Genomic DNA, 16,114 nt, shown 5'->3' with positions numbered 1-16,114 from the left:
ACAAAATGGTAATTTCACTGAATTTTATTTTCACCATCTGTAATCTTTATTAAATTTGATATGTGTCAGAGACATGGTCATTGAGTCAAATTTGATATGTGTCAGAGACATGGTCATTGAGTCAAACAACTTCCAAGTTATGGGTGATTGAAGATTTGACCTTTTTCAGGTGCCCAAGGGGTCAAGTTCAACATTACACGTTATATTTGGAAAACTAAGACACCATTGGAAAGTGACATTTCGGTCCTTTACAAAGATGTAAATAAACGATGTTTTTTAAATCAAATTCGATGACCTTGGCCTTGACAAAATGACCTAACTAGAAATTTAAAAAAGGTGGGAACAAATACCCCAGACCCTGGGCAACATGGGTAGAAAAAATATATCAAGCTGGGCACTTTAAATATAGATATTAGCCACAATGTACATCGACATAATGTAAACAATGTCTTAGTCTTCTCTGTAGTTCCAAAAATTCGAGCGTTATGGCTTGTAATGTTGAACTTGACCACTCCAGCACACAAAACTCGGAATCTATTTGACCAACTCGTCTCCACTTTGGAATGTTATCATGTATATATGGTACCTACAATTGTGCTACATTTCATCAAGATTGGAGGTGGTCAGATTTTAATCCCAATTTGTTTGAGGTTATGAGCCATAACAAAAACATACATTAAACACTTTAAATGTGTAAAAGTGTTGAGATTTTTTTTTTGCTATCGCAAACACAATTTAGCATTTATGCCAAACCAGTTTTCTCCTGTAATCGTATAACTTGTATTCATTATAGCTCCAGTGCTTATACATAATTCAGTTGTTTTTTGGGCAGGACTGATATCACAATGCTGCACGTTTAACTACTATGGGTGCCACATTGTGGTTATGTATAATGCTGCAAAACTAATTATGCAGGGTTAAACCTCAAAAAATGTCTTGGGAGTGAAAAACCATTTTAAAGCTTTAAAAGCTGCCCACAGCTCACCCATTAAATAATTGAGGTGCCTGTTAATCAACCACCCCTGTGTAAAAAAACATAAAACCCCAACAGGTTGTTAGCACAAAATTACATGAAATAATGAAGCAATGTCGCCATCACCTTACCTGCTGCACTGAGACATGAGTGAGCGCTTGAGGCAGCAGCTGAGAGTGAGTCACTGTCACCGTTTGGGGCTGCACGTGTGGCTGTTGCAAAAACGAGGGTGGTGTCGCCTGTCTGAGATGCTGTTGCTGCTGTTGGGCCTCCTGCATTTTCTGTGGGCTTTGCTGGGGATTATAGTGTGACGGGGAGGCAGATACATTCATATATGGTGGCGTTGTTTGTGGCAGCCTCGGTGCAACTGTATTTCCAGGGAGAGCTGCCATCATGGCGCCCTGACTAATTGGCTGCTGTTGCTGCTGCTGGTGTTGGTGGTGGGCCTGCTGCGTCTGCTGCTGCTGCAGTGGCATCCTGGGGTAGCCGACGGCACCGGAGCCAAGCGGCACCGAGGGGCAAGCGCTGCTGCCCATGCTAACGCCTGCGCTTGGTTGCCTGTGCGTCGGCGCCACGCTAACATTCATTTTTGCCGGAGAGGCATTGGCGGCGGGTTGGTGATTGAAATTTCCCTGAGAATACGATGGGTGCATAGCCCTGGAGTCCATTTGGTTGACCAAACCCTGCTGGCTGCCGGCCATCATCGGGAGCTGCTGGGCAACTCGTTGGGCACCCCCCGGCATAAAGGCTTGATTACCCCTCGGGTACATCGAAGGCGGCGGTGTCGTCTGGACTTGCTGATTTCCATTATTGAGGTGATTAGGGGATAGACCCTGGCTCAACCGAGCACCGCCAATTATTCCCTGATCGGCGACGCCGCCATACGTGCACTGCACAAACGGCCCCGAGCTGCTCACAGAGCAAGACGGTGGAGGCGCCACTTGGCCCTGGTTTGCCGAGAAGTTTAAGTGATTATTCTGTGGGCTTGCGGAAAAGTTGCCCAGGCTGTTGTTCCCTGGTTGGGCGAATCGCCGACAGGCACTCATCGATCCACTGTGATGGTGAAAGGCTTGATTGTGTGAAGGTAGCTGAGGCATCATCTGAGAGTAACAATTATTGCTGCCACCACTGCCTCCACTGCTGCCACCGCTGCTGTTTCCAGCTGTTCCGGGTGACCTCATAAATTGTCCACCTTGGTTCAAAGCGTCTGGTCCCCCGGGAAAATGATTCAGCGATTGCTGCTGCTGTGGCGGTGGTTGTGGTGGCGGCTGCTGCTGCTGCTGTTGTTGCTGCAAAATGTAATAATTATCCATTTGCTGGTGCACTGGCTGCTGGTGGTGTGGTGGGCCCGTGGGCTGAGACTGATGGTGCGCTTGTTGGGGCTGATGGTATAGTGGCATGGTCGGCGGCTCCTGGCGTCCCCAGAGCGGGTCTTCATTCACAAACGTCTCCTCGGAGCAATCCTCCTGCCCCGTGGCAAACAAGCCAAAGGGACTACCCACTTGGTCCGGCATGGGCTGGTGAAGTCGTGGTCCCTTAAACTGCTGGTGTGCGGCTGGAACACTGCTCATGGCACAATGGACAGGGCTGCCTAGTATTCCCGCAGGGCTTCCCATCACCGCCTGGGGGCTACCCATCATCCCCAGTGGGTCCGCCTGCGGCGGTGGCGGCGGCGGCTGCTGCTGCTGCTGCGGCTCATATTGGCTAAAGAGGTGGTGGAATGGTGCACCGGGCTGGTGGACGCCGGGGTACTGCGTCTGGGGGTCTTGCAGCGGGCTGAAAGCCTGCTCGTCCAAGTCAGGGGTTGGATCGTCGAAACCGCCTGCCACCAGGTTCTCCAGCCCATCACCAAATATATCCCCATCGTCAAACAGATCCATGATTTCAATACCTGTGGCGGTCGTCGCCACTGTTGAAACAGCGAGTGCCACTCTACAAAAACATGAAAACACCTACGACCTCGACCCTCCTCATCAACATCAGGGGAGGATGGATTAAGACTTCCTCAGAAACGTCACATTGCTATTATCTCTTGCATCTCACACAGGGTCCACACTTCCCTCGAGTTTGCTGTATGTGCAGGGGGGCAGAGCGATGTCAGAGGCAAATATGTTGGGGAAAGCTCCTGGGGAGGGAAGGGAGGGGGGGAGAAAGAAAAATTGGGACAAATGATGAAATGAGCAATAAATGTGACAAGCTTGCAAGCCGTGAAATCATGCAACATGCTCCTTTCATAGTACATCTATTTTTGGAATTAAAATGCAGAATTCAATCGTAAGGAAAATATTACTTTAAAAAGGATATCTAACATTGCATTTAATTATGTATATATATCAGCATGCATGCAAAAGTCAAAAGTTAACATGCTCACTAACGTATTTCAAGCATACAGTTTATTTTCCTTATCAATTGAAACTATCTCGAGCAAGGCCATCCAAACTGTCTTAAAAAACACCCTAGTTTAAAGTTTTAAATGTGTAAAAAAAAATGTACACTACACATTACTATACAAATACAGAAATAGTTGTTTTTTAAAGAAAAAAATCCTAATTTAAGTTAACCACCTGTGATTCTGATGAGTCCATTATGTATCTTAAATGCTTTAAATGCGTCTTGCATAAGCCATGCCTAGATTTCAACCATTGCAGTTGTTATGGCCAAACTTTTACAGTGATTAATATTAAATCCATCCAAAAAATGCACCTAGAAGTTGATAATTCTGAAAATAATAAACTGGAGCCCAGTAAACATTTTGTGCACATATGCATGTAGACAAAAGTGTACCACGTTCTCGTCTTTAGTAATACTGAACTTTCATTTTAAGCAACACGATTTATGGACGGCAATGCTGATTATACGACAACATATCACTGAGGCCAACTAAGCAATTTGTCATCCGAGATGCATGTCTTTCACTATGCGGAAATGTTAGTTTTTAGCATTGCTGAAACCATTCCAAGAGAAGAATAAAACAACAGATGGAGCGAGATGAGAATATGTGCAGTCAGATTATAAAGCTTGGCGTTGCGGTGTAGCGCATGCGTTTGCGCGAGTGCGCACGTATCTTTTGCCTGTATGGATGTGCAAACTGTACACAAGTGCATCATTTTTGGAATCACGCATGCATCCTGCTGAGTATTGAGCCACACAAGAAAAGCCACGTGGGATTTTGAGTGTTTGAAATACTCAGAAGCCCTCTCTGTCTGCAGTTACCTGCATGGAGGCTCTGATCACCATACAAAAATGTCATTGAATATAAAAGGCATACAAAAATTTAGAATTTTTGCCAGTCCATGTTTTTATTAGCTACTGCTTACTTTTTGGCCAGATTGCAATAATATAATGATTATTTAAAATATAATCTGTAAAGTGTAATAACTTTAGTCAACCTCAGGAGGCCGTAGATATTAGAAAGGTCCTTTTTATACCTCTTGTGGCTTCTTCCAAAACATTTCAAACACTGTATGAGTAGCACACCTTTTGAGGAACCTCAAAATTATTATGTGCTACTTCATAAGAGCAAGATTTAAGAAGGGCAAATGACTCTGCAAGGGAGAAAGGAAAAGTGGTTATGGATGAAGATGTGTAAGTGTGTGTGTGTGTGCCAATAAATAGCCCACGGCATGTTAAATCAATGCAAAGCTTGTCAGACTCAGCTGAAGGAGATGGCAACACATGAGGCAAATCTCCCTTGTTGTCTTAATAAGCAGGCACAAGGCGCGGAGAGTCAGAAATGCCAGAAGCTCTGAAGCGCAGGGGTGTCCAAAGGAAAAGTAAGACTGCCAGCTGGTGGAATTGTTTTGATTTCACCGTGAGCCATAGGAACTCTGCTGAGATGCTTGCTCATGGGTACCACTGTTGGTAAACAATAAATACAAAGCACACACACTCGAGGGCAAGGAGGAGGCACGCCAGTGGAGTACTTATAAAAACCAACAATATGCACAGGCTATCCACCAAGGAAAAGCCCAGGATTGTAGGAAGACAAGCGGCATCTCGCCACCACATCCAGAGGAATGCTTCTGGGCCATACACAGACCAAACCACATGAGCAACCAGTGGTCCCTGTGGTGGAACGCTTCATCTTTAACCATTAAATTAAAGTGTCGAAAGGAGTGTTACAAAACAAATCCAATCTCCTCCACCTCCCCATGCAGAGTCCCCTTCACAATAAGCCAGAGCAAACAGAAGGTTAACCAAGCGCTGCATGCAGTTCAAGCCAGTTCAGCTGTTCAGCACGCACGACAAACAACATCTAGCCAACTATATGCAAGCTGAAAAGCGATGGAGGACAAGTGAACTGCAACAAGTTAGCATTAAAATGTATATTTTTGCATGTAAAACATATAGCACATGAGAACAATTCACTGAGCAGCCTCAGTGCACAACATACCCACCCATTCCACACGCAGTATTATTGTAATCAATGCAATGTCTAATGGCATGAGACTTGATTAAATGCTCACAATGCCTTATCTATGGTAAAGATTGCAGAATATCGAGGCATTCTTGACCTCTATCATATATATAGCCCTGAGTAATTGGCTGAAACGATGCAAGTGGAGCCTGATTCCATGATTATGAATCTCAAAATCGGACTGTAATTTTTAGCTTAAATATATCATATCGAGCAGCCTATATGATTATCTATCTTAAATTACAAAGAGTTAAATGGAATAAGTGAATGCCCAATTTGGCTCCAATCAAAACATAAGTTCAGTGCACTCTACATATTTTGTCTCTGAATTTAATGAAAATGTACCAAAATGAAAAAAAATTCAAGGCAACAGATATTGAATTTTGACTAAAACTTTCGTGACTGCAGGAATTCCTATTCGTTGGTTCTTTCGGTAAAGTCACGTAGATAGAAAAATGTTAATAAAAACAAAGTGAAAATAAATATTACAAATTTTAATTTAAACTGTAGCCTGGTTCTTAATTGGAGTGAGTGTACTGGCAGTCGATAATGTAGACTGTAGCCTGAAAAATAACAAAAAGCCACGACGTTTTGATTGCAACACAAGCGGTCGTCATCAGCATTGATTCACTTTCTATTTTATTATTATTTTTCTATCTATGTGACTTTACCGAAAGAACCAAAGAATACCAACAGATATTGGTGTAACATGAGAAATTGTGGCTTCTCAGCTCTTCAATGTAAGTGCTACATTGTGTTCTTCCCCAATGTACACAAACTGTGACTATAAAATAATGAAAACTGTTCAATGTTAAGCTTCTTGAATTTTTGCAAAAGTGAATTTATATAGTCAACGTATGATATCCCACCGATGTGAATTATATATATGAAGGTATGGTAGTTAAAAAAAGGAATGTTGTTAACAAAGAAGTATTTGATTTTCCATTTGATGGACGACCAGGACAAAACAAAACAAAATTATAGATTAATCAAGAAAACATTTGCAATACACTGGGGGTAAGAAAACTTTGGAAAATTAAGTCGGTGTAAATGTTTCCTAGCGTCTTCCTGCCAGGTTTTAGCCTGGTCTTCAAACACTGCTGTAATCCTAACACCTGTTGGAAAATGAAATTCTGAAAGTAAAACGAGCTTTATTTTTTAGAGAAAAAGAGTAACCTCCATACAAACTGGCATGTAAAAAATTGTCTTGGTTTACTTACCTAAATAATTGATAGTAAGAAAGTAAAATATGATAATATAGATGCATGCAAAATACTGCTTAATTAAAATAAACGACCTTAATCCTTTGGATAACTTTAGGATGAACCCAGACAAAAAAGTATCCGGACTTTTACACAGATTGAAATTTGCCAATAAACTCCCAGTGTATTGCAAAGTATTGTTTAATTTTCTGCAGGTGTGCTGCTGACAGCATTACCATAAGCTTAGAAAATAATTGACGAGCCGATCCAAAGTCTGCCAGCTGGGATAAACAGAATAATTTTTGATAGCATTAACATTTGAAATATTTTCTCAAAATACTACAGTATGTAGGTTTTTATGCTTGCATTTTATAACTCTGATGTGTTTTCAAGTTGTACCGTGTGTTGTTCAGCATGACGCCTGAAGTTTTTGCACCACGTCCTGGGAACGTCTTCAGTGCTGGGAGCTTCTCCAGGAAGAAAGAGTTCCCAGCACGTGGAGCAACATGTCAAACATCATGCCAAACAAAACAAAGATGTCCCGTGTAGCTTTAACAGAGTGTTGGTGCAAGTGCTGTTAGTGAGCAGCTATGAAGGCCAGTACGGCACACGAGGGTGTGGGTGACCAGCACCGTGCCCAGCCACCTTTTTCTCCCCAGTGGTGATGATTTTACGCACTGCACCAGGTACTCATTTGAGACGGAGTCAACCTTGGAGAGGCCCAGGACCGGTTCAGATAATCGTCACTGGTGTTGGCCATGAGCGGGAATCGAACTCGGGTCACCAGGTTCTTAACGCAGCGCGCTAACCGTGAACACTGCCGCTCTCCATGCCAAACAACATGCTGTATGACCAAACAACACATCAGAGAGCTATATGTTCTCAGAAGTTTGAAAATGGCATGTCAAGTAATTTATTTTATAATTTATTAAGCAATGAATATTAAATGTGTGGGCAATTGAAATTGTGTTGTAATTAATAACTCTATGCTTTTTATTGTATGCATTTTCTATTCGCTCACCTAAAGCTCAACCTGGATTATTTATTCATGGGAATTATTCACTGTCATTTAAAAGTTGATGTAATTTCGTACTCCAATTGCTTATTGATAACATTGAATTCACAGCCAAATTTACTGTTAACCTCAGATTACCACGGTTGGCTATGTACGGTGCAAACTAAGTTCAACATTCATCATTCCAAAACATGTAAACATAAATCTGCGCTACTTAAAATAAACATGCACCTTCAGCAATTGTTTCTTGCTGTGGTTATCCCACCTGATGACGGACGCTTGTGTTGCGCCCGAAACGTCGTGATTTAATTTATTTTATACCTACGTGACTTTACCGAAAGAACCAGAGTACGGATCCCTGCAGTCACGAAAACTTCAAATCTAGAATGCACAGCGTTTTAATGAAGTTCTTCTAAACAGTGAAACAATTTCCAATAAATTGAATGTTTTATTTTCTACAGCTGACCACTTTCAGTGTGCAAGATATGCATGCAGCTTCTGTGTTACTTTACAATTGAGATATTTTAACAACCTTTGGGGGGAATTTAGTTGACCCACAAATTCAGTGGTCATTTATGTGCATCACCACTTTAATAAACAAACGTGGGAGTTGTAAGTAGTCTTGTACCCACTTACAAAGGTTGGTTTAAAAAACCACAATGTGAAATTTTCGGCCCCAGAAATGCCCGGAGGGAAAGGTGGAAATCCAGGCCCATGAGTGGACGTCAATGAAAACCATCAATATCGATTAAATTAACCGAACAACCTCATATTTGTCCAGGTAAAGTACCAGAATACTTTGTAATCCATGTTGGTCATACCATACATAAATTACATAATATTTAGGGAAACATGGATGATAAGTTGGCTATCAATGCCCTCTAAGTCCAGTATATATAAATGGGCAGTTTTAGCTTTGGCGAATTGTGGTTTCAACCACAATGGTGACAATTGTTTTACATCCATAATGGATAATCTAGCATCACACACAGGCATAAGTGTCCATCTTTTCATATGTTGGAATCAAGAAGGGTGTGCACCACAAATGATCAACCAACTTACAATTTAGAAATAAGAGTTACACAGATGTATAGATCTCCATACATCTGCTCTGAACAAAAACAATCAAAACATCACAAGTTCACTCTCACCGAATTGTGATGGGGAAAAAGGCCTATTCTTCCACTCTGCAGCTACATGAACAAAACTAGTCTTCACGTCTATACGTCATCCACCTTTTCACGTTTAGTAATGCTTGCGTCTGGACCTTGGGAAACGTCACAAATCTGGATTGTGAGTTGATCCGAGGTCTTTTGTCAGACTGCTCGATCTCGGAATCACATCACTAAATAGTAATTTTACGCCACCATCCTCAACCTTCTCAACTTTCTTGCTTTCCTCAACCTTTCAAGCCCTTCTCAACAACAATGCTGCCCTTATTTATTCAAGAAAGCCTCTGACATCTTTGACCCATTCCCTAAACGAGTGTTTGGAAAGCTGGAGGGGCATCCTACCTGGACAAACTCCACACGTGCCAGATGGTTAACGCTCGAAGCTCCACACACAGATATTCAGGAACCCGTTGCTGTACTGCAATAGCGGCCATGCCCATTCAAATGTCACGGTTATCATCCAGCCTCACAGAGGCGATGCATGCACCTACTGCTTTGCAAATATTACAAACGCCGACCTAGCGTTTGTCCGAGGGGCTTTGTGTATGTGCTGCCACTCGGCAGTACACAAATTGTACATCAGAACTGTACTTTCAAACCAACTTCCTCAATCTCGACCAAGACATTTCCTAGCACTCAAAGATCCTCCGGCATCAACCTCTCCACAGTGCACCCCAATCTTTGCTCACCAATTCTCCTCGGCCTCCTCCAATTCATATGTCACATCACCGCCACCACCACCACCACCCATACAGACCCATCATCATCACCCACCACCACCACCATCGTCGTCACGGGCAAACGCTGTCAATGGGGGAACCTCTTTATCACGAGACTACTCGCTGTGGGAACAATCAAAAGCACATTTTAAACACACGCGAGGTTTGTTAGCGTATACTGTTGATGTTGCTGTGGGTCTCGGGAGGTTGCGTTCACCTGTACGACGATGTTAAATGTCCACCCGCGAAGGGCCGAGGCGTCGTCCGACTCATCGACGCGACCCGCCGCTCTGTCGCCTCTCCACCTCGCGGTGTTCACGCCGCGGAAACTTCGGATTATGATATTTCTTTTGTTAATGTAACAAAATAAAAAAATTAAACTCCCCGAGTAGATGGTGGTAATGGCGAGTGAAACAAATAGATACGAGACGGCTAACACACACGCGGGGGGGAAGAGAGAGAGGGGAAAAATCCCACACACAAGAATAAAAGGCGACGCAGGCGCACGGGCGGAGCGATTCGCGTACAGTGCGCGCGCCCTCGCGTTAATAAAATATTTATATTACTATATATATTTATTTCTTTACAACACAAAAAAAACACACAACTTGGGTCGCTTATACCCTCAAATTTTTTTTGGGGGGGGAGGGTGGCTCGTTATCGTTTTAAACGCGAGAGTTTAGCGGAGACGTATTGGGTGGTGGTGGTGGTGAGCCTCACAAGCCGGGAGCGACGGCGTTGCGAGCGCGCTCAGCCGAGGCCTACTGAACCCCGGCGTGTGCCACGGAGCCTCCGATTTTCCTAACCCCGCCCGCCGCCGCTGGGCGGCAGCAAGCAACGTGGAACGAGACCCATCCCCGAGTTGGGGAGTCCCCGCCCCATAGGGAAACGCGAGACAAGGCCACGCCCCCGGACACGCCCCCTACCATATGCCACGCCCCCTACCCTCCCTGCCACGCCCCCAATAACCCCCCCACTCCCCCCGCCCCCCCCGCCTCCCTTGCCAGGCTCTGCCTACCCGCACTGAAGAAGTGGGAGTGGCCTCCCACTTCTTCTTGGTTCTTTCGGTAAAGTCACGTAGAATGGAAATAATAAAATAATAAAACTAAAACATTATAAAAAAAATGTATTTTCTTATGTTTTATTTTTATTATTTTATTATTTCCAAAGAACCAAGAAGATGAATCCCTGCAGTCACGAAAGCTTTAAATCGAAATTTGGCCTCCCACTTGTACAATCCCACTGATGTCTCTGTCACCACAGTCAGAGTTCTATTGAGATGGGGGTTATGTGTTTAAAGCCAGGCTTAATTCATGGCCATGTTTGTTCGTTGTAGTACGGAGTTAGACTGATGGCCTTAATCTAAGTTGTCTTGTGGTTGTTGTTGTTTGACTTGCATCCCACTGGGATTTTTACACACAGCGTTGGTGTGCCGTGCTTTTTCTGAAATATTTTGCTGTCTTTTCTGTTTGCACATAGTCACTTTAAGATGTTTTATTGTTCATGTTTTTGTTTCTTGTTTGTTGCGGTTGCACCCGATTCAAGAGCCGAAAGGCTCACAGGGCTATACCAAATACATGAACTTGAAACTTGAATTCGCCCGATGTCTTCCGCTGCAGCGTCGTGTTTTTTTTTACTTTCTGGGCCAGGGATGCTCACTTTTTTTTGTTTTCCCTTTTAATGGAAGATTTCAATGGCTATGTGATCGGACAATATTGACTAGCCTATTTGAATTGGCCTAGATTTAATTATTCACACGTATTTGACGTCCTTAAGCAAGCATCCGTTTACATTCGCTCTTTTGCAATGTTATTTAATGCACTTTATTGTTTTGTGTGCAGTACATTGCTTCCACTACATCTCGTAAGACCACGTAAGCTCAGCAGACTTTTGGCCTGGATAGTGCTTTTATGGGTGACCACCATGTGGAAAGGACAGGTATCGTCGGCGATGTGGCAGCAGAGGGCAATGCAGTCAAATCTGCAATGCGCTCCCTCACCTTCAAACCGCACTGACCTCATGGTCCGCAAAATGTGGGAAGTCCTTATCCTGCAGTAGATTGACAACAAGAGGACTATGTACAGTAAAAATATATTAATTTGGGCTGGCGCAATGGTTTATTATTATTATGGGCATTTATTCCTAACAAAACGATCTGTGATAACCCATCCAATTAAATATCTAGCGATTCTCTTGATGTGTTTCACTTTGTTGCTGTCAAAAGACATATCTGAGTTTTTCGAAAACAGACTAATGGACCAATCTCTCCGCAGTAACACAGTGACATTAAGGAGTAATTCCAAAAATCATTAATCTGTCATGTAGTATGTGTCTGGATGGGATGTGATGGTGTGTAGTATTTGATATTGTCTCAGCCTGCGTACATGTTTCCAGTTGACGATTCACTGCGGCTGGATAGGTTGTCGGCTTAAATGAATAATCTTCCGGAGTTAACCTGAAACTCATCCACACCACTGAAGCCAGACCAATGCATGAAAACTATCACTTTCCCTCCTAGGTGGGAACTACAGAAAAAAAGGAATGGCATATTTTCAACATTTCTTACTTTGTAACCGTTCTCACTGGCAGAGCCAGTGAGGGGGTGTGGTGGCACGTGCCCCCCAATGATGCGATCGAAATTAGGGATTTCGATCGGATCATTGGGATTTATTAGTAATAAATCGGCATTTTTCGACCCCCACTGCCACTGTGTAGCATATTATTACGTGCCAGGGAATCTATGAGATGATAGGACAATAGTCTGAGTCCATAATTGGCAATAAGTAACGGCAAAGCAGTTATAAGTGACTCAGAATTGTGTGCAGTTGCGTATACAGTACACGACTTCCCATACCTTCAGCGAACGCGATGCAGATCACACGCGGTTCGAATTCGACCCTCGATTGATGGCTGTGCCATCGCCGTACAAGCGTCGAATAAAAAGCAAGGGACAAGTCCTTACTTACTATCATTTTTCATTGCTGGAGGGGTTGCCCCCCCTACCTGAAAATCCTGGCTCCGCCATTGACCGTTCTCCACATCGTTACTAAAAGAAACAGCAAAATTGTATATTTTTTTCTGTAAATGTGTTGGCTGCACTTTTGCTTCAAAGGAAACTGGTGACAATGACAGAAGTGAAGCCCCATGTCATAGTAACATTACAACCTGTGGTAACGAATATTGCTGCTGCTGGAACTCTTAATACAATAGAACAAACGCGAAAAACATTGAAATCCAACTGCATTTCAACAACAATAACACCAACCCTAACAATTATTTAATTAGTATAGTTCAACGTCATTGGTCCAGGGGTAGGTTTTTTTACTGCATTTGTTTTGTCTTCCTAATGTACTACTAATGGGATGCTATGAGATGAAAAACTATAGTGGGAACTCACACAGTGAGCAGTGCACCACCTGTCAGAAAATGCCCCCATATGAGAATGTTACAGAACTACTTCTGCAGTCCCTTCAATAAGCCTAATTATCCACACGATGGACATGCCTATATGTTCAGCAGTATTCAATGAATATACATGAACTGAAATACGTTGAAGTGACATGCATTGAAACTGTATTATGCACTTTTGTGAAGTGATTGGTGACATCAACTATCTGCACTTGGGAACTTGGTTTTATCATCGGCATTTGAAACACAAATTTAAATCCAAGACCTCAACAGTTCTGGCTCAGTGTTCTGAAACTCGAGCCACCCGCTGGGCCACGGTTGTTAACAGCCAACATACATCTTTGGGGCCGGACTTGTCAGCACACAAATTGTAGTCCTTTGGGGGAGGTTTGTCAATACCCACAGGGGTGCTATATGACCAGCTTGCTACCATCCAACAGGTACTACTGGAACAGCTTTGTTAACATGTAAGTGTAACCCCAATGGGTCATGGTTCGGTAACACACGCTCAATCCCATTGAACCAGGAAGGTTAACATCCAATGAACTGCTATAGGCCAGGCTTGGAAATGCCCAATAAATGTTATAGAGCCAGGTGTGCAAATACCCATAAAACTATATAGGGTCAAACCTGTTTACATCAGTGGAATTTTATAGTGACGGGGTTTTTCACACCCAATAGGATTTAATAGGTGCACAATTATGCTTGTCAACAGCAAAAGGGGGTGGTACAGGGACAGCCTTGTAAACATGCAAATGAAATACGATTAGGGCACGGCCATTAACAATGGGACTACATATAACCATACTTGTTAAATGCAATGAAATTCCCCAGGGAAGGTTAATGTACAATGGAATTCTATTCCACAACCCTTCTTAATATGCAGAATCATTCCCATATAAGGCCCAGTTATACCCAAAGGGATTTCATTGGCAATGATTTGTAAACACCTAATGTGACTGGACATGGGTTGCCTTTTTCATCTGGCAAAAAACGTGGAGGATTGAAAAGCAACCCTTGGATAATCACATGAGGTGTAATTACATTCGTTGTTAACAGGGCCCTATATGGGAATTAATGTGCATGTTAACCCTCCACTTTATCCCCATGAGAGCAGACTTGCCAAAAGCTCCCTTAGGCTTCATGTCTGTTAACACCCCACGTGATTTTATAACTGGTGAAACGGCTCATTATGATTTCATAAGGCTAGATTTTAGACATCGTATGGTAATACAGTATACAGGGTCTGGTTTATTAACATGCACATTTAGTCCTAATATGGCGAGGCCCTGTTAACGCCCAATATAATTACATAGGAGCTGGCTTGCGAACACCAAACAGAATTCGAAAAGGGACCGACCAATATTCATTCCCAATGGGTGAGTCGTGTTGGTAACACTCCAATGGGATTGCAGGGTCATTAGGGGTCACGCTCCTCGTCTGTCCAGGCACCACGTGCACGGGAGCGCACGTGGTGCCCGACGCAGTTTCCCGCGCAACGCGCGCGCCACGGGGACCGCCCCCCTCATTGGTCCATCCCACACACCCCCTCCCCTCCCGCACACCCCCTCCCCTCCCGCACACCCCCCTCCCCTCCCGCACACCCCCTCCCCTCCCGCACACCCCCTCCCCTCCCACACACCCCCTCCCCTCCCACACACCCCCTCCCACACACCCCCTCCCACACACCCCCTCCCACACACCCCCTCCCACACACCCCCTCCCACACACCCCCTCCCACACACCCCCTCCCACACACCCCCTCCCACACACCCCCTCCCACACACCCCCCTCCCTTCCCACAGACCCCCTCCCACACATCCCATTCCAAAGACCCCCCCCCCCCCCCGTATAGTATGAACAGACTATTGGGACAAGTGGCTGTGATAGCGCACCGATGAAGGCCGGGGACAGCACACACGAGGCGGTGGGTGGCCTGCACCACGCCCGACCGCCTGCCAGACACCCGGGCCCCTCCCCTCCCACACGCCCTTCCCCGCACTTGGCCCCCTCCACTGCGACCTCCCTCAAAGCCCCTCCACACCATGGACCCCCCGCAGCTTCCCCACTCCGCTCCCTCCCCCGGGTCCGCTCCAGCCCGACGCAATCTACCCCCGTCAGCCCCCCCCTCCCCACTGAGCCCCCCCACACCGCTTCATATCCAACGTGTCAGGGTGGATGGCGGTGGATGGAGGGGGGAAGATATCTAAATAATTAAATAATGCGCCGCTTGAAATGGCCGCGCTCGCGTCCATGCGGGAAGGTCGCGAGGTAGTTGGTGGGGGGTAATTGGTGGGGGGGGGGGATAGTTGGTGGGGGGGGGGATAGTTGGTGGGGGGGGGGGTAGTTGGTGGGGGGGGGTAGTTGGTGGGCGGGGGGGGTAGTTGGTGGGCAGGGGGGGTAGTTGGTGGGCGGGGGGGTAGTTGGTGGGCGGGGGGGTAGTTGGTGGGGAGGGGTAGTTGGTGGGGGGGGGTAGTTGGTGGGGGGGGGTAGTTGGTGGGGGGGGAAGGGGAGGCAGGGGGGGGGAAGGGGAGGCAGGGGGGGTAGTTTGGGGGGGGGGGTAGTTTGGGGGGGGGGGAAGGGGAGGCAGGGAGGTGGGGGAGTAGGTGTGAAGGACGGGGGGGTTTGGGGAGAGTAGGGGAGGTGGGGGGTGGGGTAGGTGTGAAGGACGGGGGGGGGTCTGGGTCGCTGGGGTCCCGGTTGGGGTCCCCCCCCACTGCTACCACACACGGACGATGCCCGCCCCCCACTCCTGACAATGAACAACTTGACAATGAACTCTTGAGAGAGAGAAGGGGGGCAGCGCTGCCGCCCCCCTCTCGCCACATTCCTACCCCCCCTCCCCAACCTCAACACAACCAGCAAACACAACCGAGGAAACAACAACAACAGCAGCAGCAACGAGAGCAGCAGCAGCAGCCGCGGCTACCACCGCCATCACCACAGAGGCCTGAGGAGGCGGCGGCGGCGATGGGCCCAGGGCTCGAGGCGCCGCGCTCATCACAGGGCAACACGCCGTGGGGAGGGGGGGGTATGGGGGGTACAATCCGTGAAATACCGAACGTTTACGAGGGGAATTTTAACCGAGAAAAAAACCGAGGGAATAAACCGCGAACTCACCGAGACACAACGTCGAGGGGCGAAGTTAGAAACGCGAAGGATATTTGCGAAGTTTAGAATAAGATCGCCTTTGCACGGCGCTGTAGCG

The 16,114-nt window shown here is 45.7% G+C and overlaps 1 protein-coding gene across 12 annotated transcripts in view; it reads right to left on the bottom strand.

Annotated features, from left to right (window-relative positions):
* The window catches only part of LOC144936916 (chromodomain-helicase-DNA-binding protein 9-like), a 164,391-nt gene extending 148,277 nt beyond the window's left edge, over positions 1–16,114 (bottom strand). For 8 of the 12 annotated variants that reach the window (XM_078864142.1, XM_078864149.1, XM_078864150.1 and 5 more), the window contains exons 1-2: positions 9,716–10,389; positions 1,105–3,098 (exon numbers count right to left, since the gene is read on the bottom strand). In XM_078864142.1, coding sequence (XP_078720268.1) covers positions 1,105–2,853 — 1,749 coding nt within the window. In that variant the 5' untranslated portion in view covers positions 2,854–3,098; positions 9,716–10,389. Of the gene's footprint in view, positions 1–1,104; positions 3,099–9,715; positions 10,393–16,026 lie in introns of those variants that run through there. The other 4 variants (XM_078864143.1, XM_078864152.1, XM_078864153.1 and 1 more) reach the window with 4 other exon arrangements.

Source organism: Lampetra fluviatilis, chromosome 17, assembly GCF_964198595.1.
Source record: "Lampetra fluviatilis chromosome 17, kcLamFluv1.1, whole genome shotgun sequence".
Classification (NCBI taxonomy): Eukaryota; Metazoa; Chordata; class Hyperoartia; order Petromyzontiformes; family Petromyzontidae; genus Lampetra; species Lampetra fluviatilis.
The sequence above is the reverse complement of the archived record's forward strand: the minus strand, read 5'-3'. Positions and strand labels throughout refer to the sequence as shown.